This window comes from Trachinotus anak, unplaced genomic scaffold, assembly GCF_046630095.1.
Source record: "Trachinotus anak isolate AG129_WGS33_773 ecotype Australia unplaced genomic scaffold, CSIRO_AGI_Tana_v1 ptg000012l, whole genome shotgun sequence".
Taxonomy (NCBI): domain Eukaryota; kingdom Metazoa; phylum Chordata; class Actinopteri; order Carangiformes; family Carangidae; genus Trachinotus; species Trachinotus anak.
Genome location: NW_027273863.1, coordinates 3,287,815 through 3,314,998, shown reverse-complemented (window position 1 = coordinate 3,314,998; position 27,184 = coordinate 3,287,815). Strand labels below are relative to the sequence as shown.

Sequence of the window (27,184 nt, the reverse complement as noted above, 5' to 3'; positions counted from 1 at the left end):
CTGCACTTGTTGTTCACTCTGCTCTGTGAAGGCTCTCAGTCCTCCAGGTCATAGAGTGTGTGTGTGTGTGTGTGTGTGTGTGTGTGTGTGTGTGTATGTGTGTGTGTGCGTGTGTGTGTGTTGTTGGAGCTGAGTCACAGTTGGAGGGTGGTTTTGTTGTTGTGCAGACTCAGCTCTATTACTGCTGGAACCACAATTTGATTGACAGCCTGCTCTCCTGGTGGAACTGGTCTGGAGGTTGTATTTCATGTTGGATTGTCACACTCCTGGTGTTTATGTGTTATGGCATGTTGGCTGTGTGTAGGTTCACAGATCTACGCCCTGTTGAGATAAAAAGATGGATTGAAATGGTGTCAGTCATACAGGCTCCTGTGCAGCTCTCAACTGCAGAGCTGCAGGATTACTGACTGTGTTCCTGCTGAGGTAAGTCACAAACAGCTCAAACTAGATCAGAACATTTGATAAGGTTTTTCTGTTGTTTGAACTGGAGCTGCACAAACTGATCAGGTGACACAGTCTGGTTATATCTGGGTGTGGAGCCTCTGTAATGAGAGCTACTGAATTATATTTGTGTGTGTCTGTGTGTAGCAGAGAGCTGCAGCTAAAAGATAACCCTGACTGTTTGGCTGAATATTGTGATGAGGTTTGTTTTCTAGTAAGAAGCCACAGTTGTGTGTAAGCGCTCTACTGCAGAGGAACATTTAAGATGAAGCTGCTGAACTTGTGTTTGCAGATTTGTCTGTGATGACGGTGCTGTGCTCTGTGCTCCTGCACATCACTTCACATCATCATCTTAAAGCAGCGCACTCTTCATCACCGACTTATTCACTTAACTGTGAGCTGTGAACAGTAAACTGGGGTCGACTCATGATTTACATTTTAAGTAAAAACTGAAATATCACATTGACAGAAGTATTCGGACACTTTACTATTGAAGTTTAGCTTAGCTTCCTCCATCTTTCTGATCATCTCTGAGATGTTTCTACACCTGGACTGGAGTTCACCTGTGGTGAATCAGCTGATTGGACACAGACCTGTCTATATCAGGTCTCACAGCTGATGATGCAGATCAGAGCAGAAACCATGAGGAGGAAGGAGCTGCTGCAGAGCTCGAGACGGGATTGTGTCGAGGCTCAGTGAAGGTTCAAGAGTTTAGTGGTCTCCAACATTCTAACATGAAGAAGTCTGGAGCACCCGGGACTCTTCAAGAGCTGGACCTGGAGTAACTGAGACATCAAGGAGAAGAGAGGAGACCAGGACCCTGATGGTCTCTGAACTTCAGAGATCCTGTGTGGAGATGGAGAAATCTGTAATCTCTCCTTCAGCTAAGTAAAGTGGAAATATATAACTTTAACTCGCCTGCTCACTCCACTGTCAGAGACTCTTTCTGTGCATGCACATGTAAAATGTAGATTTTAAAGGCTCATTACTATGGTTTTGTATTTCTGGGTAGTAACGTAGCTCAGTGTTAACAGTGTCACTTCTTTCTCAGCCCTGGACTTAAACCTTTTTCAGATGCCCCCCAAAAATATCCAATATATGCCAGGATGGTGACACCACAAAGTCCTGATGGCTCGTTTTAAGACTCTTCTGAATACAGGCTGTGTGCATTTCTCTGTGAACTGAGGCTTTGATACTTTCACAGTATTAATATAGAGCCTAGACCTGCTTTTATTTTTTGACAGTTAATTATAGTGCCACCATCGTTTTTCTTGTGATGCAGTCACACATTGTTTCCAGTCCTGGTGCCAAATCCCATGTCTCTGGCTTGTTTCAGCTCACACCAGTTTGAGCTGAAGACAACAGATTATAATAACAATAACAATAATAATAATAACAATGATAATAAAAATAATAATAATTGATAAACACAATGGAACCCCAGCAACATGAGCCCCTGCACAAGCAGGTAAAAGACAACAAGAACCTAAAGGACACAGAAAGACAGAAGCATCAGGGTGACTGTGTGGCGTCCACAGTAGCAGTGTGCTCAGTGACACTGGCTGTTCCTGGATCAGTCAGAGGCTGAGTCAACTGTGTTTCCAGTCTGCTGAAGACCAACCTGTTTGTGGAGAGTGCACACACTGACTCACCAGCTTCATCAGAGCATGTCAGTGCTTGAACTTCACACACACACACACACACACACACACACACACACACACACACACACACACATACACACACACACACACACACACACATGCACACAAACACAAACACACACACACACACACACACACACACACACACACACACATACTTGTACTTCCATCTTTGTGAGGACACTCATTGACATAATGCATTCCCTAGCCCCTTACCCTAACCTTAACCATCACAACTGAGTGCCTAACCCTAACCCTAACCTTAACCTAAACCTAATTCTAACCATAACTCTAAAACCAAGTCTTAACCCTCAAAATGTGATTTGAAGGTGTCTCAAAAAGTGAGGACCGGCCAAAATGTCCTCACTTTCCCAAAATGTCCTCACTTTCCCAAAATGTCCTCATTCTGTTCGTAAAATACTTTTTTTGGTCCTTACTATGTAGACTAAGTACACACACACACACGCACACAAACACACACACACATACACACACACACACACACACACACATGCACACACACACACACACACACCTTCATGCCTAAACACGGTTTTTCTGTAAAAGCAGGTCTCCCTACAGACAGTTTGTTTTCGTCTCTGAGGGAACAATACAAACACTAAATTGCTGAGGTGTCTTGAATCAAGTGTTTTGAGACTGTCAGTCCTTTTAGAGGATGAACAATAAGTGCATGTAAAGTATGTTCCTGGATATTTTTTCATACATTCACTCACCACATTCAATCACCCGAAACAACAGACAGTAAGTTGTCAGAGCTGCTGAGTAGAGATGACTGACACACAGCCAGGTGCTCATATCAAATACTGATTAGTGCAACTGTAACATGAGTTCCCATATAAACAATAATAAAAGTCTGACAGCACAGAACAACCTAACCTTAACCATACTGTAGTGTGGTGACATCACATACAGATGTATTTCCAGCTGTGTCAGGTGGTCCTGCTCCAGGGGTCAGATCTGAAAACATCACAACGAGTCCTTCTAGAGGACGAAGATCAGGAGGACCAGGTGAATAAACACCAACACAAATAAAACAAGAATGTGTTGGCTAAGTCAAATACAGCTGGATACAGTTAAAACTACAGTAACAGCTTTTTTCAACCATTATTCACATCAACATGCTGAAGTACACATGGTCATTTACATATACAGCTCAGTCATATTAGTTTTTGTACTTCCATAGTACATGTGTTAAAGGTCAGTGAGGTTTTCTGGGGACAATCCCTGGTTGTTGAGTGACCTCCTAAGTGAGTCTGTTCATTCATAGGTCTGAGTGATGGTATTAGTAACGGTCTGGTCAGTACCCCTCAGGGCACTTCTCATGTTTTCACAGATCTCCAAAGAGGTGTTGTATGGCAGTCACAGTCCAGTCCATACCTTGTCATCATCCAGCCGCAGCACCCTGCACAGCCTGCAGGGCTCCATGTCTCCCCCCATTATCCGCTCCATGCCCTCCTCTCCCTCCAGGATGGCGTATGGTGGGGGGAACTCACGAGGCGGTGCAGGGGTGGTGGGTCCGGGCAACACCACGTTATCACGGGAAGGCCTGTCAGGGTTGGGGCGATCCAGCAGTGTCTGCACCAGCAGCAGTGTCATCCTGGAGAGGAGAGATGTGAAGCCTGGTGAGAGACCTGCAAGTCTTTGGCTGATCGATGATCAATGATGATTATTACAAGATTATTATAAAATGCACCATGAATGTTTTTTCATGACAGAAGGAAAGAACTGACACGGGATCAGTCACGTTTATTTGTATAACCTAAACTTGTTCCCTCAAAGGGCTTTACAAGGTTTACACCCCCCTCTGTTGAGACCCTCAGTTCAGATAAAGAAAAATAGAAAAAGAAACTGAATGAGGAGAGGGATCCTGATCCTGTTTGACCTGTCCTGATGAAACATGATGTAAAAACAGGACCAAACTAAATCCAAAGGTCCTGAGACTAAACCCAGCAGGAAGCTGGCCACTGATGTCATCAAATGTCGTTATTTGGTTGAATGTAGGTTGTGAAGTCAGACGACCAAAATTCGATGTCATGACAACGTCTAATGCCAAAGTTAATTTGATGTAGAATACTGACGACAGCTGACATTGATGTTTTGTTGGTTTTAAGTTGTGTTGTTCAGTAACAAAAATCCAACGTCTTCCAAGTGTCTCATGTCAAAGTAATCTTGACTCAAAAATAAAAACATAAAAACATTCTAGTCCTGAGTCAAACCCAACCTCTACTAAACATCAGCTAAACATAACAGTGTCAGTTAGTGAATGTTGGGTTTTGACATCACCACGATTTTCATTTCCAACCAAAATTTAACACTGGTCTCATTTCAGAGTGGTTAGAGTCAAATGTCTTTCTGAAGTCATACTGACATCTGGTGCCAGGAGGGAAGAGGCAGCAGTGGAGACTCAGGGTTAGAGTTACCATGGTAACTGACTCAAAATTACCATGGTAACTGGTTCAAGGCTCAAGTTACCATGGTAACTAACTCTGTGTTAAAGTTACCATGCTTAGCCCCAAGTCTGATGTGTGTGTGTGTGTGTGTGTGTGTGTGTGTGTGTGTGTGTGTGTATATCTGTGTATGCATATCAGAAGACGATGTTGGTAAAAACATGGCCTTGGTGGTGCAAGGTGAAGGAGGAACACATTACCCAGACTCCTACTGCTCCTCCCTGCAGGATGGAGGAGAAGGTCGCCTCAGCTTTGCCTCCTCCCAGTGCAGTGCTCCTCCCTCTCTCTCTGCAGACATGGTTGATGCTGGGGTGGCAGGGATCCCAGGGGGGCTGCACCAGTACCAGGCTTCCATTAAACCCCTGATGGGCTATGTAGAGAGCATGGAGCACCCCACCCACTCTCTCCACAGGTACGCACACTGACCTACACACAGTCCGGACTCATACAAACATGGAAACATATCCCAGTCAGGCTGACTTGGGCACCATGGAGCTCTGTCTAAAGGTGATTATTTCTGCAGCAGGAGGTCACAGCTGAGTCTGTTACCTTCTTCTTTTTTTAGAGCTGGGAATATGAACAAAATTATATCATATCAACAACTGATTTTATTAATATATTAATTAATATATCAGACACAAATTAAGCAAAACACTTGAAGCAATAATCCTCAAGATTTCAGTCGGGGTTAATGTGGTGACACCTGTGGTTATGGGGATAACATCAGTGATTTAGCAGCTACAGAAATACAACACATAGAGCAGCTGGTGTTTCTCTTTACAGTGCAGCCATACAAACTCAGCTTGTTTATTCTGTACTCTCATATAACTCATGCATTGACAACATCTGCAAAACTGTCCCTGTCACTAACCTTACTGACAAATACCTTTGTTCCCATGACTGCTTTACAATACAACTCTGTGGAAGTCCAGAGCAGCAAGCAAAATTGACATTTGATCTCAGAAGACCATGTTAAATTTAAGGAAATTAAATGGCGGAGTGGTTAGGGCGTGTAGCACATGAGCGGATGGTCTTAGCAGCTGAGTGCCGGTTCGACTCCTGACCGGCCCGACTCTTTTCTGTGTGTCATTCCCCCTCTCTCTCTGCCCATTTCCTGTCACTCTCTACTGTCCTGTCAATAAAGGCAAAAATGCCCAAAAAATGTCTTAAAAAAAAAAAGTAATGGTGGCAAACAATAACCATTAGTGATGGTAATAAACAATAACCTTTAGTGATGATTGTAACAATAACCTTTAGTGATAGTGGTAAACAATAACCTTTAGTGATGGTATTAAACAGTAGCCTTTAGTGAGGAAGTAAACAATAACCTTTAGTGATAGTGGTAAACAATAACCTTTAGTGATGGTGGTAAACAATAACCTTTAGTGATGGTATTAACGATAACGTTTAATGATAGTGGTAAACAATAACCTTTAGTGATGGTATTAAACAGTAACCTTTAGTGAGGAAGTAAACAATAACCTTTAGTGATGGTAATAAACAATAACCTTTCGTGATGATATTAAACAATAACCTTCAATGATTCTAAACAATAACAATTTAACAACAATAACCTTTAGTGATAGTGGTAAACAATAACCTTTAGTGATGGTGGTAAACAATAACCTTTAGTGATGGTATTAACAATAACGTTTAATGATAGTGGTAAACAATAACCTTTAGTGATGGTATTAAACAGTAACCTTTAGTGAGGAAGTAAACAATAACCTTTAGTGATGGTAATAAACAATAACCTTTCGTGATGATATTAAACAATAACCTTCAATGATGGTGGTGAACAATAACCTTTGGTGATGATAATAACAATAACCTTGTATGATGGTGGTAAACAATAACCTTTAGTGATGGTGATAAACAATAACCATTTGTGATGGTACTAACAATAACCATTAGTGATGGTTGTAAACAATAACCTTTAGTGATGGTATAAAATAACCTTTCGTGATGGTGGTAAATAATAGCCTTTAGTGATGGTTGTAACAATAACCTTGAATGATGGTGGTAAACAATAACCTTTAGTGATGGTAATAAACATAACCTTTAGTGACAGTGGTAAATAATAACCTTAGTGACGGTGGTAAACACTAACCTTTCGTGATGGTAGTAACAATAACCTTTAGTGATGGTGGTAAACAATAACCTTTAGTGATGGTATAACAATAACCTTGAATGATGGTGGGAAACAATAACCTTTAGTGATGGTTGTAACAATAACCTTTAGTGATGGTAATAAACAATAACCTTTAGTGACGGTGGTAAACAATACCCTTTAGTGATGGTTGTAACAATAACCTTTAGTAATGGTGGTAAACAATAACCTTTAGTGATGGTATAACAATAACCTTGAATGATGGAATAACCTTTAGTGATGGTTGTAACAATAACCTTTAGTGATGGTATTAAACAATAACCTTTAGTGACAATATTAACAATAACCTTCAGTGATGGTGGTAAACAATAACCTTTAGTGATGGTTGTAACAATAACCTTTAGTGATGGTGGTAAACAATAACCTTTAGTGATGGTTGTAAACAATAACCTTTAGTGATGGTATAACAAAAACCTTGAATGATGGTGGTAAACAATAACCTTTAGTGATGGTTGTAACAATAACCTTTAGTGACGATGATAAACAATAACCTTTAGTGATGGTGGTAACAATAATCTTGAATGATGGTGGTAAACAATAACCTTTAGTGATGGTACTAAACAATAACCTTTAGTGACAATATTAACAATAACCTTCAGTGATGGTGGTAAACAATAACCTTTAGTGATGATAATAAACAATAACCTTTAGTGACGGTGGTAAACAATAACCTTTAGTGGTTGTAATAAACAATGACGTTCTCCTGATCTCTTGCCCATGCTTTCATTCCTGTTCCTGAGTTTGTGTCTTTACTTTGGATTTCCTGTATTTTGTTACCTTACCAGTGCCTCAGTTTACATCATCTACCTGTTAGTCACTAACTAACCCTCCTATTAATTAAATACATCCTTCACATGAATCTGCTGTCGTGTTTGTCTGGATTTGGGCCCAGAAATCCTGACCCTGTGACTTCAGTAACAGTAATAACAACTCAGAGACAGCAGTAAAGAATATTGCTGCAGAGTTGAAGAGTAGCTGTCTGATTTCTCATTTTTTTGGAAGTCATTTTTTAAGCCATTGTCTTTGCTGAGACATCAACTTGGGCTTTTTTTGCAGTTGATTATTTCGCAGACATGAACATACACTTAATGCATAAACTCTTTAATCAGAGTGAGAGACCTGATCAGTGACATTAGCTGGAGTAGTGACTGATTACATTTTAGATGTATAGAGATGTGAGTAGTCATATTTTTCCAGGTGAGGCTGCAACACACTCCACGAAGAAAGTGTTTGTGTATGCAGGAGTAGATGAATCCATCCATCTTTCCCTCTTTTTTTTTCTATCATCCAGGCAGAACAGTAGGAAGTATGGAGACAGCCAGCTGTCTCCCCTGGGAACCAAAACCCCACCCTCTTCCCCTCACAGACTCAGTGAAATCAGGATGATTGACGGACAGGTGACCGGAGGAGTGGGCCTCGTGTCTCCAGAGAGAATGTCACCAATTCGCCGGTCCCTGCGGCGGAAAAGTAATGGAGCCACAGTGGAGATTGTAAACAGGAGCAGAGGAAGTGGCTCGTCATCCTCCACCTCATCTGTTTTTGTGGACAGCCCTCTGGGTCAACCAGAGCGATTGTTTCAAGGTCATGTGACCTCCACCAACACCCAGAGGTGAGCTGAGAGCTACTGTTATCATCTTATTTTACTGTGACAATGTGTAGGATGTCTTCATACCTGAGGTCTTCAGTCCACAAACACTAGTACCACTACAACTAAACACAGGAAACCTTTGAAGGACATTGTCTGTAACTTTGCATGTTTAGCTCTTCAAGCCAGTTCACATCTTTCAATTTATCCAAGAGAAGCGAAGTTGAGGGAAACTGGACTCAGTGGTAGAAACTTGAAGACATTTCTCCTCTGATCCAAGGGGCTTCTTCAGTTCTGACTGACTGCTGAGGAGACTCAGGTATTTAACTCTGTGGGGTCGTTATCAAGGCTGTTGATGTCACTTGGTTCATTAGGGCTCCTGGTTGTTGTAACAGCAGTTGTTTGAGTCACCTGAGGCCAGGTGAGAATGAGGACAGTGCTGTAGGTGGGGGACAAGTGGTGTCTTTGGTCTCCTCCTGCGTTTAGGGAAGGTTTGTCTACTTTGACGTAGATTACCTTCACACCTGTGACTGTACACTGTTGTCATGGAGGGGGTGTCCCTGATCATTCAGGTGTAGTCACCCTGCTGAGTCTTGACCTGAGGAGTTAACTCTCCTGTGTTGAGCCATGTGTTTGTTTAGTGGTTTTATGGTTTCACTGATGTGTAGGTCTGTGCATTCCTCACTGCATCAGACTGCTTGAGCTTGGATGCTTCTGTGGGTGTTTGTTTGGTCTTTGGATGGAGCAGTTTTTGTCTTTGTGTTTTGCTGGGTTTGTTAGAGATCGTCTTGAGTTTCTCAGATACACCTGACACATATGAGACGATGATGTTATTGTGTTTTTTCTTTTCTTCATTACCAGTGGCGGTTCTAACTTGTACACTACCCCCACTCCCTTGATCAGACTGGTGTCTATGTCAGGCCATTAACTGGCATCTCAGTTTTATCTGAAGTTCACAGCAGACAGACAGTGTAAATGAAAAGCGGCAAAAGGCACGGCAGTAAAATGTAGAAGTAAAACAACAAAAGGATAAACGGGGAGAGTAAATGAAAGCAATAGCGAGTTTGACTCCAGTTGAAAGTGGCTACAAGGTAGGCTAAAATTATCTATGTTTAATAGTTTTTTGGTCTGTATATGCATTGTTTGCTAACTTTATGATGTTAAAGAAGCCGCTTTCTATCGTATTTCTTTTAGCTCTTACGTTGGTGTACTGCTCTAATGCTGGTTTGAGAGCTTCAAAATAAACCAAAGACATTAGACCATCAGTCCTGGCTGGTTTCTTTTCAACTGGAAGTTACAGACACACTGTGAGGAGAGTCATCAGCCTCTTCTGGAAGGTACAGCAGAGAATCATCAGCATAGCAGGGCAATTTATTTCATGACAACGTGTAATTTGGCAAGAGGTGAAATATAAAGAGGGAAAGGTAGAGGAACAGCAGTACTCCATATTTCACACCAGAGATGTCTCACACATTATCATGTCTAATGAAGTGGATGCAGTGCAACTGAAGAGCTCAGTACCTGTGTGACTACATGTCAGTAAATGTTCTGTGATGGAAATGTGTGTTTCTTTGTTTCAGTGAGAGAATGAAGGCCATGGAGGAGCAGATAGCCAGTCTAGCAGGGCTGGTGCACCATGCTCTGTCTATGGGTCCAGGTGTTCCAGGAGTCAAGGACACTGTCAGGTCTGAACATCTGCATTTAATCCTTCAATGCAAGTGGATACAAGTATGCTCATTAGATTTATCCTCTGTGTGAGTCCACAACAATGGTATGTTGAGTCATATGTCACACTGGAGGAGGAAATGATTCTGCTAGTAACATTAGAGTCATTAAGTGTACTGTATAAACCCTGACTTGTTAAGTTCATTATGTGTGTTCTCTCAGCGAGAATGCTGGACGCAAACTCCACAACAGACCTGGTAAGATTTATGTTTTACACCATCATACAAAAACAGACTTCTTATGTGCTAAACATGAGGATCATCTTTGAATCACCTTTCATTCATCTTCAGTGTCATCTGAGCCTCAGAACCTGGCCACTTTGATTGACACCTTCAGTCCCGCCCCTCTGGCTCTTCAGGCCCCTCTCTCTGACGGCGGGCTGCAGCAGAGGCTGGTGTTAGCGAAGAGAAGTGTGTGTGAGCTGCGACTGCAACTCAGCCAACTCAGACACTTACAGGTACTGACCCGTGTGCTCACTTGTTTTCATCAGTGCAACCTAATGATGATAGTAATGATGATAACAGTGATAATGTCAGGTGTTTTGTTGGTGCATCAGCATGTCAGAACTAATTAATTACATCAAGTAGTCATTAAGATTTAATTCATAATAATTCGTCCTCAGGGCACCACCCTTAAAGAGAGAAATGACAAAATGAATAGTTTCAGTCTCATGAAACATTAACTGTCAGTTTGGATTAATAATTAACTTGATAAGGAACCTGTCAATAAGAAATGGCTCTGGAGTCACTCACAACAGCTCTGAGACACAATCATAAAAGGGACTTAATTTCTTATGAACTGTCACACACTGTATATTGAACATACAGTAACACACCTGGTGTTTTTTCTCTTATGTATCAGTGTTTGTTATTATGACTTTTTATTGGTTAATTAATGTATAAATGTTTGACCAGATGAAATGTTACCAAACCCTCTAGACTTGTTGAGGTCATGACAGTGCTGAGCTGCTGTGTTACTGGATGGAAATCAGGTAGAGACAGAGTTGGTGCAGTGTTAACTTCAGCCCGATAGGGGCAGTACACACAGTAAAGGTTCTCTGGGGACAATAATGTCCACGATGGCAGCAAAGCCAGTACTTACTGAGGTATGTTTGAGGGTCAGGCCTCACCACCAGCTAAACAAGCAGGGGTGGTTGTTGACTCCTGACTCGTTTGATGTGTTCCAGCTGTCGAACCAGGAGAGCATGAGTTTGATGCTGCGGATGGCAGGTCAGGAGCTGGTGGGGTTGATCTGTGATCGGCTGGCTCAGGCTAAGGAGGCAGCATACAGATGGAGAGCTGAGATGGAGGAGGAGAGGATCCAATACCTGGCCACTGAGGACAGAATCCTGTCACAGCTCAAGTAAGAGTGTAGCAGGTTTCTGGGGGAGTTGGGGAGCCAGTCAGAGTCTTAGTCTGGCAAAATATTTAGGAAAACCAGACAAACCCTACCAAGGATATGATAGCTTCAACCAACCCTACTACCCACATATGCCAAGGCCAAACACCAAAATAACAAACAACACTTAACACACATCAACTCTGAGCCAAATCCACAGTGTGTTGCACATGAGCAGTGTAAAAATTCATAACAGTGCAACATATACAGTACCACAGTTCTCAACCCCAACCTTTCAATATACAGTGCAACAAGTAACACACCCACTCAATTCCACCCAAGTCAAACTCTCAGTTCAGTCTGGGTCTCAGAGTGGTACCTTGGTGCAGTGAAACAGCAGCCGTGTAGAGCCGCCCAGGGGCCAGGGGATCACCTCCTGTGCTCGTGTTGCGATGTTGATAATCCCGGGAGTTGCTGGCCGGGGTGATCTTGGCAGAGATGGACGGTGAAGATAGCGTGGTAATGGAGATGAGTAGAATCCATGTTGGAGAGATGAGCGGTCTAGCAGAAACAGACAGGCAGACTAGAGGTGCAGTGGACAGACTAGCCACTCCTCGGTTGCATCAGTATGTCCACGACTTCCTTTACCCTTTTCCATTTTGAATTAGGGTTGTGTGTGTGTGTGTGTGTGTGTGTGTGTGTGTGTGTGAGACATGGGTGCATAGTGGGGCATGTGATGTATGCTCTCTACTCTTAAAAATAAAAAGTTTCATCAGCAATAAAAAAAATAGCTGTGCTCAGTTCAGGACAGTGAGAGGTTTTATCGCCACAGCCGTCGTCTGATGTGACCATTAGCTTATGTTGGCTAATGTTAGCAAACCTTAAGGTCAGTTCACAGGCTTCATGACTTCATGACTCCTACTTCTGTGCCACTGTTACACTTTAGCTTTGATGATCATCAACACCTGTGGACAAAGTGACCACTGTTCAACAATGAGATAGTTTAAAACAGGGGAGGATCTAGGGGCCATAAAGGGGCCACATTTTACACAGAGGGGCCAAATATATGTCCAGTTGGTGACATTTACTCATCTGTTAAGAGTGAGGTGACTGATGGGCACTTTAGGGGCACTTCAGGGGCCAATCAGATTTCAGTTGACCCTGCCCATGTCCCCACCCCTTGGTTTAAAACAGACCAATGATGTGTTGGGGTCATTATGTTCTGACGTCCCTGTCTGTGTCTCGCAGCCTCTCTCATTCCTGCTCTCCGTCTTACAGTCAGTTCAAACTCCTTCATCATCAGGCCTCCTCTGACCTCTGTCAACTTCCTCACCATCACACTCCTCCTGTCTAGGACCAATCACTGACCTAGCATGACAGAGCCAGCCCTTCCCTCTGAACTCTCCCCAAACACATTCTGATGTTGATATGTTCAGAAATGGATTTTATGTCCTGCATGATCTCCAGCTTGTGCTGCTCCCCTCTTTTTTACTCCTTTAGTTGTCATGTAAAGGGTCTTCTTAGTATAAATAAAATGTATTGTCACCACTATTTTATAACACAGAAAACACACAGAAAACTATAGAACAACACCAGACTTATTCTTAAAGAATTATTCATTGTTTAAAGGCTGGATGAGTCAATGACTTGGTAATTAGCTCTGCACAGGATGTGTCCGTGACATTTGCAGCAAGACAAGTTTATTTCTACAGCACCATTCAGAAACAAGGCGATTTAAAGTCCTTTACGGAGCCATGGAAGTACATTAAAAATAGAACATTTAGAGGACATTAAAATAGCATTTAAAAAATAAAAAAACAAATTTGAATAAATTAAGATCAATGAATTTAAGCTGTGAGATGTGCTCCAATTTCTTGGTGTTAGTGAGCAGACAAACAGCTGAGCAGAGAAACAGAGAATGAAGGAAATCCTACTACACTGTGGAACACTGTGTAATACTGTGTAACACTGCGCAACACTGTGTAACACTGTGACACTGCAACACTGTGTAACACTGTGTAACACTATGTGGCACTATGGGACACTGTGTAATACTGTGTAACACTGTGTAACACTGAAACACTGTGTGACACTGTGTAACGCTGCACCACTGTCCAACACTGTGCAACACTGTGCAACACTGTGTAACACTGTGACACTGCAACACTGTGTAACACTGTGTAACACTATGTGGCACTATGGGACACTGTGTAATACTGTGTGACACTATGGAACACTGTGTAATACTGTGTAACACTGTGTAACACTGCACCACTGTGCAACATTGTGTAGCACTGTGCAACACTGTGTAACAGTGGATGCCTCGTTTGCAGATAATACAAAAAGTTTATTCTCATCACACAAAGATTTATGGGTATTACAAAACAACTTAAATGATGAAACAAGGTCAAGGGGGATATGTGGTTTAAAGTGAGACACTGTAACACTGTGTAATACTGTGGAACACTGTGGAACACTGTGTAATACTGTGTAACACTGGAACACCGTGTAACACTGTGTAATACTGCATAATACTGTGGAACACTGTGGAAAACTGTGGAACACTGTGTAATACTTTGTTAGACTGGAACACTGTGTAACACTGTGTAATACTGTGGAACACTGTGGAGCATGAGCTATATAGCATGTGAGGAGTCAGCTAAGTTCACCTCCCTAATGCTGAAGCACAGATTGGACATTTCCTTCAGTGACAGTGATTTATAAAGTTGTGATTTGGCCTTTTCAACATTCACACATTTGCTGTGACATCAGCCTCTGAGTGATTTCACTGCAGCTGAAGTCAAATGGTCAGCGTCATGTTCAACACAGCACAGCAGCGTCTTCAGGCAGAGACAGACTGTGAGGAAACATATTGTTAAAAATAGACCCGAGGGACGGGCAGTGATGTGATGTGCTGTGGCGTGGGTCTCCAGAAACATCAGGACTCATTCTACACACTGACTCTCTGTGTGCAGACAAAGGCCATGCACTTATCATGAGCGTGATGCAACATCTCATCAGCCAAATACCAACGCATCAGGCAGACTGTTTTTCAGTCAATGTGTTACGTGCTACTATGTGCTACTCTTGTAAAAGTAAAAAATGCATCACACACATCCCTCCATACATATTCCATGCCATAAGAAATGATAAATAGTGAATAAAAATAATAAGTAAAAATGTAGCAGTTAAAAACTGCTTGTTAGAATATTGCAAATTGAGCCATGATAGTAGTCAGCCATAAAAAGAACATTAATCTGTATAGTCTGTTCAAGGTGCAAATTTTAGTAGGAAAAAAACTGTGATTGAGTCTGTTAGTCCGGATTTTAAGTGATCTGGTATCCTGGGTAAGTGCAGTCTCTGATGCTGAGGCTCTGCTGAGGTAGCGGGTGTTAGCAATCTCCTCCAGGGAGGGGAAAGGACATGATGCCGTACTTCTCTGTGTTACCTCAGGAAGAGTCTCTGTCTTCAGTCTCTATGGATTAAAACTTTATTCTGAGCTTTCCTCTCTTATTCTTAATAAATAGAACAAGATAAAACAAAAACAATGACGTTGTTTGTTAGTTATGATCCTCAAACATCGGTCCTAATAATAATAATAATAATTATTCGGTTCGGTACTGGGCTGAGTACTAGAATGGGTACTGGGCTGAGTAATGGGTTGTGTACTGGGTTGGGTACTGTCCTGGGTGCTTTCTCAGTGAAAGCTGACAACGTCCCAACGAAGTTGAAATCCAGTTGAACAATGATGCTGACTTTGATGATTGCCTCCAACCTGTCCTCTCTGCTCCCCCATGCTGCCCCTCCCTGTGGAAGATGTGTTTGCCTGCTGCTGGAGGAGGCTCAGTGGATGACAGGCAGATTATAATGATAATATTACAGAACACTGTAGTTACTGTCGTATGAACACTCATATCCACCCACTCATTATCTAATTATGATAATGTAATAACCAGCTGTTATTACTCTGATGCTCATTCTACAGTTATTTTAATGATCTCACCCTTTAATTGTATCTGTATTTTTCCTAAAACACAAATCTAAAATTTAGATTAAAGAACAATCTGAGCCTTTCTACAAATGTCAGTGCAGGTGCATTGGATCCTATGTGAAAGCACAACTTTAATGTCTGTATAGTAGTATTCATATCAGTTAAGTAAAAGTACCAGTAAAATACTCCATTACAAATAAAAGTCCTACATTTGAAATGTTACAGTCGTACAGATGTACTGACAGCAGATCACATGATGCGGAACGTCCCCTTGATTATGTTATTGGACCATTATTACTGATGCATTTTCATGTCGCTGCTAATGCAGGTGAGAACATAATATATTTTAGTTACTGATCTAATCACTGAAGCTTTCACATGAACATGGTTCAGTAAACAGTTCCATTAAAAACTACCACAGAGTGGGTAGTAGCAAAGGTTCTCAAACTTGATATTCAAAGATCCAAATCTGATTTCTAGATAAGGTCAAAGGTCCGAATTTTGAGAATTGATGCTCTAAAGTGTTGAAGATAAAGTAGAACTGAAACACTCATGTACCTAGAACATGTTCTTTGATACATACCGGTTAGTTTCATGTTCTTAAGCTGTTTTTTCATCTGTTTTTCTGGTTGACATGATGGTTTCAGACCCTGAACAGGTTGAGCAGGACTGAGTGTGTGTGAACCCTGAACCCTGGGGGTCAATTATCTCAGAGCCACAGATAAGTGCTGCAGAAACACAGCAGCTCTACATGGATGTTTAAATTTAGATAAAGGTAATGGATAATTTTAGAGCTGATTGTTATTAAAGATGTGACAGTGTCAAAAAGAAAACCAGCACACTCAGGAGATACTGTTTGTTCCCTTCACTGAAACCTGTGTTTGTTTGATAACCACCGGCTGCACCATGGAGCTCTGCTGCCAACTTCTGTCTACAGTCGGTTATCACTAACACCATCATGTGTTTCTCACCTCTCAGTGAATTGGAGGACTATGTGGACCGTTTGCAGAGAAGCTCTGCTTCTCATGCAGGCCAGCTGTCAATCACTTTGAAAGATGTGGAGGAGGGAGCAGTGAGCCTGCGAAGGGTTGGAGAAGCTCTGGCCATCCTGAAAGGTCAGATAAGAAGGAACATGTGACACGTGTGTGGATGAATGTTTCCTGTTTGGATGTGTCAGGTATGAGACCTATTCTGATGAACATGAATGGTTACAGGTAAATGATTGTTGATCATGTAACCTTGGGTTCATTTGGGGTTATTGATTATGTTCAGATAAAGAGGAGGCTGCTGTGGCGGATGCTGCTTTATTCCTACACTTTAAAGAGCAGAAAAGACACACTACTGTTTAACCCGCTGTGAACGTCAGACTTATCATCTGAGGCCTTTTCCCTGACCTTCTTGATCCAGATCAGTCAGGCTTTAAGAGCGGTCACTCAGCCAGAGCTGCAGCTCAGTCCTCAGAGCTGATCTTCCTGAGCCTCTCAGCAGCCTTTGATACAGTGAACCTCCACATCCTGCTGTCTCTTCTCTCTGATATGGGCAGTTCTGGGACCTCTCCCCTCTGCAATATACACCAGCTCCTCAGGTCCAATTATCCACTGAACTGCCTCAGTCTTCCACCCAGCTCCTGGTCCAGGTCCTGGTAAACAGACTGTAGAACCTGTGGAATAAACAGACTGTAGAACCTGTAGAATAAACAGACTAAAGAACATGGAATAAACATACCGTAGAACCTGTAGAATAAACAGACTGTAGAACATATAGAATAAAATACTGTACTACAGACCTCAGATCAGGTCCTGGTCTCTGCTGAAGAACCTTATCTAACAAAGCTTCATTAGGAAGACTGATAGGTTCAGACAGACTGACAGTGGAGGAGCTGACTGTGGTTTTTCTCCTGTCATGAACACAGTGTATGATCTATATATACTGGATATATACTGAAGTGCAGTACTCAGGTAAATGTACTTAGTTACTGTCCACACCTGCTTACAGGTGAGTTTCCAGAGCTGCAGGTGAAGATGCGCTCCGTGCTGAGGCTGGAGGTGGAGGCAGTGCATTTCCTGAAGGAGGAGCCTCATAAGATGGACTCCATGTTAAAGAGGGTCAGATCCTTGACTGTGGCCCTTAGCTCTCTGCACAGGTACTCATGGTCTTCTTCATGCAGCAATATAACACTCTCCTCGGGTAAATGACCACGATGTGTCGTCTTTGTCCTGTTATCTACAGGTATGTGTCAGAGTCAACCCCCCAAGATAGATCAGTCCAGGGGGAGCCCCTAAAGGTCCTGGAAACAAACCAAGGACCCATGAAGACTCAGAGCCCAAAGAACTCCCCCACACCGCAGCCTCGATCCTCTGTCAGGCCCCCTATTCAACCCCCGCCCCTCTGTGGGACCGGTGTCAGCCTGGGAGGCTCTGCCTCCCCCATCATGACCCGCAGGATTACAAGCACAGCAGCCACAGTGAGCCAGCCCCCCCATCACCACCTCAGCCCCCCACTGATACCCACCCATGGACGAGACTCCCCCACTGTGGCCAAGGTACTGATGACTGTGCTGAGAGTTGTGAGTCTGTGTGTGAACCGGTGTTTGTGTTGGACAGTTTGTAAATGTGTTGTTATGTTGTGAAGGTGAGTCCTTGCAGCAGAGAGGGCAGCTCCGCTCTGCACAGGAGGCTGGGCCCCCTGCAGTCTGATGGCCCCTGGAGTGAGGCAGGAGGAACACCAACACAGGAGAGGCACACTGAGCAGACTAGCATAACACACGCAGAAACACACAGTGAGGTCAGTGGTAAATACATGATGTACTATTCTCTATGTGGGGGGTGGTTTCTGTGGTGCTCCTGAAGAGGGTGGTAGTATCTAGGAGTGAGTAGGAGGGAATGAGGGGAGTAGGAGGAAGTAGGCGGGAGTAGGAGGGAGTAGGAGGGAGTAGGAGGAGGTAGAAGGGAATAGAGGGGAGTAGGAGGGAATAGGGGAGAGTATGAAGGAGTAGGAAGGGAGAGGGGGAGTAAGAGGGGGTAGGAGAGAATAAGGGGAGTAGGAGGGTGAACTGTGTTGTTCAGTCCACTGTGGTCCAGCTCTGGACCAGACTTCACCTGTCCTCACCTGCCTGTTGAGATCTCTTCTTCTGTTTCTCCACAGACTTCAGACAGTCTGAGTGGAGAGACCAGCAGTATAGACCAGTCCAGCACCGGCAACGCCAAACAGCCCCCGAGCACCAACACAGATTTAGACCAGGTCCTCCAGGAGGCCCAGGCCAGCCTGAAGTCTATCCCCAATCTGGATCTGTCAGATACCAGAGTGGGTCACTCTGAGTCTGCCTCAGGACAGAACCTGCCTCTGGACCTGTCACTGCAAGGTTGACCTGTAGCTTCCTCTTCACTGAGCACACATCAGGCCTCATGCAAGAACGTTCTCTAGTCCTGATACTGTTCCTCTGTCAGGTTTGTCTAGGTTTGTTGTCTGTAGTCACAGTCAACAAGTTTGTAACTGTACTTACATGTCGCACAGACCTGGTTTCTCTTCATGACTCGGACCACACATCTGGACCAGTCATACCATGCATCTGGACCAATCATACCGCACATTTGGACCAGTCATACCACACATCTGGACCAGTCATGAACTTTGTTTGTGCCTCAGAGAAAATGTGGGGATTAAAATAGGTGAAGATTGTGATTGTGAAGAAATGTGTGGCCCTTACACGAGGCCTGATGTACCTGTGAACACAGTGAAGAGTCTTCATCATGTCCTTCATCATGCTTCAGTTTATCTCAGCACACACATAAACTACATTCAGAGGAGTGCATAACATATTTCACTGTCCTGTGAAAACCATGTATCTCCAGAATGAGCTGAGAGAAGCTTTGGGGCTTTTTCTGAGAGTATGTTATAAAGATCTTAGCCTGTTGAAGATCATTTTCTCCTTCAGCTGATGTGAGCTATTCACAATCAACAAATCTGGAGATACAAGGTTTCTACTTTCAACAATATAAGATATGAAGATGTATAATGTGATTAATATCTGTGTGTGTGTGTGTGTGTGTGTGTGTGTGTGTTCTGCATCCTCAGTGGAGCGGCTGACTCATGAGGACTCCAGCCAGTTCATACCCACAGACACAGGTAGGTCTCACAGTCGTGATGTCATGTACATTTGGAGGGAGTTTCTTCAGGTTTCTTAAGGTCATTTCACCCCACAATGAACTGCTTAGAATTTTGTGGTTAAAGGTCAAAGGTCAACCTCACTGTGACATCATAATGTTCTGGCCTTTATTCAACATTGTAACTCTGGAGGAGGCTGTGACCATGTTTCCTGATACTGAGTCCATCATCTGTCCATGAGAACAGAGTCCACGAGAAAAAGTCCTGATCCAGGATTTATGTTTTCCTCTGTTTTCAATGTGAATGCAGTTTTGAACCAGCAGGAGCTCTGACACACTGAAACACACTGACAAACACTAGATTCTTCTAGATTTAATTTTAAATGGATTAAATAACATTTTTATCAATAATCAAAATCAATGATCTACAACCAATAATCTAAATTAATAATCTACAGTCAATAATCAAAATCAATACTCTAAATCAATAATATACAATCAATAATCTAAATCAAAAATCCATAATGACAAAGTGAAAACATATTTTTAGAAAATCTTTCAAATGTATTAAAAATCAAAACCTGAATGACACCTGTGTATCAAGTCCACAGTTCACCTGCAGTTCTGGACAGAGACCATGATGTCCTGTGGAGTCTCTATAGACCTCTGAGGGGGGGCAGGAGGAACGACCTCAGATTTATTGATTTGATTAAAAGGACTTGTGGTCCAGTGTTTTATTTCAGTAATACAATTGTGGAGGGTTGTTATGTTGGACTCATCTCCAGCTGTGATTGGTTGGTAGAGTTGTGTGTCATCTGCATAACAGTGAAAGAGAGGGAGCATGTGAAAGGAAAATGCAATCAGATCCAGGATTGAACCTTTGGGGGCACCATAGAGCGTCAGACCCTTAGACAGGTCCTGACTGTTAGACACCAGGAACTGAACCAGTTCAAAGCCACATCACTGATTCCTGCCCAGTTCTCCAGTTTGAGTCTGATCCACTGACGACTGCAGTCTGAAGGAGCAAAGCTCAGCACCAGCCTCTGACGATAATTGATAATCAATAATCTTTTCTTTCTCCTCTGATGTTTGTTTAGCTCCAGCAGCAGCAGAGCTGCCTCCATCAACTCCTCCATCAGTTGCTCCATCAGCTCCTCCATCAACTCCTCTATCAGTTGCTCCATCAGCTCCTCAATCAGCTTCTCCATTAGCTGCTCCATCAGCTGCTTCCAGCACAGAGTGCAGCAGCAGCAGGCCACAGGTGGAGAAACCCCGACGTGCTAGTGTGGACAAGGAGATGAAGCAGGGTGGTGACGGGGCTAGCAGGTCTCCTCCTCCTCCTCCCCCTCCACGAAAGTGAGTTGACCTCTGAGGATCAGACTCTGTCAGTCACCACGAAGTCTTCATCAGGATTCTGTTTGTCCTCCCAGGTTCTACACTCTCCGTTCAGGTGTCACCACAGGGGGGTCAGGAGAGGTTGTCTTCACCACCACTAGAGAGTCAGCTGGAGCACAGGTGTGTGTGTATGTGTGCGTGTGTGTGTGCGTGTGCATGCGTGCGTAAACACAGGCATTCAATTCAATTCAAGCACCAATTCAAGGCTCTTTACAGGGTCAGGTCAGACCCGAGGTTATTATAGAGTGAAACCAACAGAACCCACAAAGAGCAGGAAAAACCTCCAACAGAACCAGACTCAGGTTGGGGGGGATCTGCCTTGACCAGGTGGGTTTAAGAGGAGAAAGATAGGGTGTGGGGAGGAGAGAGGGGAACAGAGAGAGAGAGAGAGAGAGAGAGAGAGAGACCAGGAACAGTTGCGTAGACTGTAGGTGATGATGTTATCAACACTAATAATAAATAACAGTGGTAATAATAGTAATAGACTGGACCCAGACTGGGAGCTGGTTCCACAGGAGAGGAGCCTGATAGTTGAAGGCTCTTGCCCCCATTCTGCTCTTAGAAACTCTAGAACCACAGTAGACCTGCATTTAGAAAGCAAAGTGTACTGTTAGGATAATAGGGAAATATAAGCTATTTAAGATACCATGGTGTCTGACCATTAATGTCTCTGTAGGTGAGGAGGAGGATTTTAAATTCTATTCTGGATTTTACAGGGAGCCAATGCAGAGATGCTAACACAGGAGAGATGTGATCTCGTTTCCTAGTTCCTGTCAGTACTCGTGCTGCAGTGTTTTGGATCAGCTGGAGGCTTTTCACTGAGTTACTGGGACATCCTGATAATAAAGAATTACAGTAGTCCAGTCTAGAGGTAACAGATGCATGAACTAGTTTTTCAGTTTCCTTTAGAGACGGGATGGGTCTGATTTTCATAATGTTGCGCAGGTGGAAGAAAGCTGTTCTAGAATCTTGCTTCATGTGTGAACTAAAGGATATGTCCTGGTCAAAAATGACCCCAAGGTTTCTGAGTGTAGCACTGGAGGCCAATGTGATGTCATCCAGAGTCAGTATATTATCAGATAATGTATTTCTGAGGTGTTTGGGGCCAAGTACAATAAGTTCAACTTAACTGACTTTAAGAGTAAAAGAATACTTCATCCAGGTTTTTATGTCCTTAACACTCACCTGAAGTTTGGCCACCTGGTTAAGTCTCACATGGCTTCGTGGATAAGTATAGCTGGGTGTCATCTGCATAACACTGAAAATTTATCTGGTACTTCCTAATAATATTTTCTAGACAAAGCATATATAGAGTGAAAAGTATTGGTCCTAGTACAAAACCTTGTGGAACTCCATGACTGACTTTAGTGTTGATAGAAGAGTCATTATTAACATGAACAAACTGAATCTATCTGATAAGTCTGACTTAAACCAGTCTACTGCTGTTCCTTTAATGCCAATGGCATGTCTTAGCCTCTGTAACAGGATCTTGTGATCAATGGTATCAAATGCAGCACTAAGATCTAGTAGGACAAGTGTAGATGTAAAATGTCTCTGGTATGTTTTAGCAGCTGTAGTTGATTAACATAGTCTCTTGTGGGGCGGCCCAATGGCGGAGTGGTTAGGGCGCATACAACATGAGCGGATGCTCTCGGCAGGCGAGCGGCCTGACTCTTTCCTGTCACTCTCCACTGTCCTGTCAATAAGATATCTTAAAAAAAAACCCAAAAAAACATAGTCTCTTGTCTGGTTTGAGGTAAATTACTCTACAAACCAAAGCTCTGAGTGTGAAACACTTGATCATGTCATCAACATTCTAAAGAGTTCATACATGTCATAAGTTACAAGTCACATGAAATAAACTGCAGCAACTCCACAGATTTTCATCTGTGGCCTTCAGCCAACCACACAACCTTGATGTGCTTCATGTGTTCTGCTTTCACTCCACCCATCTGTTTCAGGATGGGCCCCCTGTGGTTCCTCAGCCCAAACCCCCAAGACAGCCACCAGAGGTCAAACTCAAACCCCAGATATGTTCTCCTGCAGACAGACCTACAGCTGGTCAGGATGTTCTCTAATAGACAGACCTACAGCTGGTCAGGATATTCTGGTCTGGGGGGGTGGGGGTCAGACTCAGGTAAAGTGCTGATGATATGAACAGGCAAACTGGAGTAGATCAAGTATTACAGGGAGTCTGGATGTTGTATGGCCCTTCACGATGAAGAACTTCGTCATGATGGGATGGGATGGTTGTGAAGCATCAGGGGACGACAGCTTGACTCAGGGATTTGTTGAAGATGTCTGTGAGGATGTGAGTGAGTTGGTCCATACATTTCCTGAGCATACCCTGGTATGTTGTCAGGACCTGAAGCTTTCTGTGGGTTGGCTGGTTGGTAATGACTGTTGCTCAACATATGTATGAGTTGTCTGACATAAGGGACTTCTATAAGAAGGACTACATATTGAATTCAGCTGCATGAAAACACAGCGGGGTGGACACAGAGAGCAGATCAATGCAGATTTCCCCTCTGATAAAACACCAGTTCTCTACAATGAGACAGAGACCTGTACCTGAAGTATGTGAACTCTGCTGCCATTACTCATGGTTAAGACCCACATCTACATCAATCTGTCTGTTAACGCAGGTGAATCTGTCTAGCATCACCCTGTTTCCTGTTGACCCCCTGACTCTGTTAGTGGCAGCTCCACTTATAAAATTTACCGTAAATCTGACATGGAGAGAACATGAACTGAGGAGCTGCTAGTCAAAGCACATGGAGACAGATGAAGTATATTCTACACAGCATCCAGTAGATTCATTAAACTATCAGAATGAGGTTGAATGTGTGTGCTGAAGTCCCAACAGACAGAAAATAGAGTGTGACCTGTAGATTTTATGGACGTCCATGAGTCTTTCCAATATTTAAAATCATCCATTGAGTAAAGTTCTGATACAAGTCTGTTTTGATTTATAGATAACATATACATAGATTAGATGATCCTCATACTGACATTTAGTATTTATTGAATTGATGTTGTCATATGAAGGCCCTTAAAGTCAGATGGAGTGTATTTGGATCCAGTGTGTGTGTGTGTGTGTGTGTGTGTGTTTATTTATACACACAGTACCAGTACCAAAAGTTTGAACACACCTTCTAATTCAGTGTTTTTTTTCTTCATTGCAGAACGATGCTAACACATATAAAATGTATGTAATGTATGTAGGAAACAACAGTAAACAAAGCAAAATGTTTTAGATTTTAGATTCTTCAAAGTAGAGGAACACATCGCACATGTAAAGCAGGTGCATTGGAGCAGCAGCTGAAAAATCCTGCACACTGTCTGACTTCCAATGAACAATTCAGGTACTGCAGGCTGCACCTCTCCAGATTGACCTTAATGTCTCAGAGTCACGATGGATGTCATTTCTCTTGACTTAGTTGAGCAGTTCTTACATAATATGAATAATAGTGCAGTTGTCCATTGGGGCTGAGTACTGCATCAGCACTACCTCAACACAACACAACTGATGATCTAAGACGCATTAAGAAGAGAGGAAATTCCACGAATTCACTTTTGAAATGGCACAGCAGTTAACTGACCTCATGAAGCTTGCTCAGATAATGACAATATGGTGCACAGTTGTCATCAAGGTAATTGGTGGCTACTGAAGAATCTAATACATGAAACCTTTTTATTTTATGTTACATAATTCATGTAGGTAGGTGTGTCCAAACATTTGACTGGTACTGTGCATATGTGTGTAATTATATATAAATTAATTTTGAGTAATAATTGAATATAAAAGACTAAATATAATGTCTTTAATCTTGCCTTCTGTAATTATAGGTGACTACAGAACTGTCAAATAAAAATTATTTGCCAGGTGGAAACAAGCAGTGGAAAGCACAGGCGAGGACATCTCCAGCATCACCAGAGGCCAATCAAAAACCTCCTAAGTTACCTCCATGTGACCACCAGTCAGCTCCTCAGCCGCGAACTACAGATGGCTACTCACTTAAACTGGTTTCAGCAGTTGGACTGGAAGCGCTCGGTGGAGGTGCAAACGACAGTGTGGGTCCTGATCAGAGGACGGACACAGGGGAGGAGGTGGTCAAACATGTGTCTTCAATAAACTGTGCAACAGTAGAGAAGGTGACGCTGCCTCCACCTGCAGCTTTACAAGGCGTTCAGAAGAATGAAGAGGTGCCCACACCAACCCAACAGAAGGCAGAGAAGACAGAGACATTTAACAGGGAGCTGGTTGTGAAGGTGGGCTCCACAACCACAGCAGAAAGTAAAGTGAAGGTTACAACAATTGTTACTCTACAAAAAGGAAAGATTCAAGGACCTGACCTGGCAGCTCCTCAGCAGACACATGGAAAAGTTGTCAAAGAGGTTCCAACTGACAAGAAGTCAAATTTGATGCTAATTGTAACTTTACAAAAAGAAAACTCCCCAGAGGATAGTTTGTTCCAGCAGGACAAGTCCTTGAGCTCGGATCAGGAGTGTCTCCCTTCTACTCCTGTTCTAAAACCTCCCCCCCTTTCACCCAGCCTGCCTCTCAGCCACAGCAGCAAGCAGCAGGACCAGGAGAAAACCGATCAGGTATCCAGATACACAGAAGGAGGCAGTCTGAGCCCTGATAGATGGGACAACGAGGGGCCTCCTCCTCCACCACCTCCAAACAGTAGATTTAGAATCTCCAAGACCAGAGTTAGGGGACAGTCCAAAGAGGAGAACCTAGACCAGATGAATGGCTCTGACACACTGACTGTAGCTGGGGACAGCAACAGAGAACCCACTTATCTGGTACATGAGGACAGTGATGACAAGAGACCTATTATTGTTATCTTGGATGAGCCCATGTACATTCAGTCAGCCTACAAACGTCTGTCTACCATCTTTGAATGTGAGGAAGATCTTGATGGGATCCTCTCTCCAGAAAGTATAGTGGATGAGGAGATGAAGCAGGAGGGAGATAAGCAGGACGTGAGACAACTCTGCATCACTGAGATAAACACAGGCCTGGGTCTTAAAGACATCACAGGGGATGGTCAGAATTATCTATATATGCACCGACAACAAAGACCTTCAGCAGATACTAACTCAGGTCCTGAAATCCAAGACCAGGGTAAGGCAGACTCACCTAAAGAGACAGAGACCAAATGGAAGTTCAAATTCAGGTTCCCCAAAAACAAACTAGCTGCAATCAGCCAGGCTATTCGAACAGGGACCAAAACCAGAAAAAAGACGGTTGTTGCCTATGAGGAAGAGGAGGAGATAGCATCAGACAGAAGGCCAGGGAAGGAGACCAAGACCCAGACAAAGGAATCCAAGAGTTTTGAGACCAGCAGAACCAAACATTTTAACTTGGGTGAAGGTAACAGCTGTGACAGAGACCTCAAGGTGTCCTCTTCCAGCCTCTGCACATCACACAGCCAGGTAGAGGAGCTCTGCAAGAGTACATTAGACTCTGTTGGCAGTCTAGAAGAGTCCATCAAACAGCTGGAAATCAGTGTGGGCAGCAGAAGTGCCCCATCCTCCCCCTCCTCCAGTCAGTCTGCTCCTCCTCAGTCCCCTGATTCTGACAGAGCCCAGCACAGAGTCAAAGTCAAACAAGAAAGGGACAAAAGCCTATCCAAGAGGCCAGCCTCTCAGATCCTCAAGGGCCCAAATCCCCCTCAGAGTAAGAGGGCCAGACCACAGCCTCCACAGGACTCGGGGAAAACCCCCAAGCAACAGGTCTGGTGTTCCTCTTCGTGGTGCGCGGGTGGTGGTGGGCTCTCTACTCTGACTGTCTGACTCTGCACTCTCTGCTCTACCAAACAGCCTGTCCTTAACAGCCTCACCTGAGGAAGGACAAACAGACTCTTCCTGGTCGTTTGTCAGCGTAGCCTGAGGGGCTAATGTATCAGCTGCAAAGATCAAATTACTGTTCACAGTTATGTCTGGTCATCTGACACAGACTAGTTAGTTAACATGATGAATGAAGAGTTAAACCTTCTCAAGGATCAAAGAGCTGAACGTGGTCAGACTGAATGTGATGCTGGACTGTTTGTGTAGTTCATTTACCACAATGGTCCAACTGTAGAAACGCTAGGATGGAGACTGACAACTGTCTCAGTTTCCCACCCTCAGTGTCAGTTACCATTGTCACTGACATCATCAGGTGTTGTTTAAGGACACATGGCTCATTTACTCATAGATTGCTCATATATACTGCTCCCTCCCTGTGGTTTTCTGAGGCTGAACACTTGGAAAATGTTTGATATCATCTTTGATTTAATTTGCTGTGTCCATG

General features: G+C 43.3%; 1 protein-coding gene across 1 annotated transcript in view; it reads left to right on the top strand.

Moving 5' to 3' along the window:
* LOC139629444 (sickle tail protein homolog) overlaps positions 1 to 27,184 on the top strand; it is a 49,732-nt gene that overhangs the window by 21,223 nt on the left and 1,325 nt on the right. The window contains exons 5-22 of the mRNA XM_071492054.1: positions 3,051 to 3,134; positions 3,460 to 3,748; positions 4,715 to 4,985; positions 8,035 to 8,352; positions 9,909 to 10,013; positions 10,216 to 10,250; positions 10,344 to 10,510; positions 11,240 to 11,415; positions 16,361 to 16,497; positions 17,378 to 17,525; positions 17,612 to 17,924; positions 18,014 to 18,166; positions 18,527 to 18,743; positions 19,457 to 19,507; positions 20,583 to 20,841; positions 20,916 to 21,000; positions 22,842 to 22,949; positions 24,730 to 26,625. Coding sequence (XP_071348155.1) covers positions 3,051 to 3,134; positions 3,460 to 3,748; positions 4,715 to 4,985; positions 8,035 to 8,352; positions 9,909 to 10,013; positions 10,216 to 10,250; positions 10,344 to 10,510; positions 11,240 to 11,415; positions 16,361 to 16,497; positions 17,378 to 17,525; positions 17,612 to 17,924; positions 18,014 to 18,166; positions 18,527 to 18,743; positions 19,457 to 19,507; positions 20,583 to 20,841; positions 20,916 to 21,000; positions 22,842 to 22,949; positions 24,730 to 26,625 — 4,812 coding nt within the window. The remainder of the gene's footprint in view (positions 1 to 3,050; positions 3,135 to 3,459; positions 3,749 to 4,714; positions 4,986 to 8,034; positions 8,353 to 9,908; positions 10,014 to 10,215; positions 10,251 to 10,343; positions 10,511 to 11,239; positions 11,416 to 16,360; positions 16,498 to 17,377; positions 17,526 to 17,611; positions 17,925 to 18,013; positions 18,167 to 18,526; positions 18,744 to 19,456; positions 19,508 to 20,582; positions 20,842 to 20,915; positions 21,001 to 22,841; positions 22,950 to 24,729; positions 26,626 to 27,184) is intronic.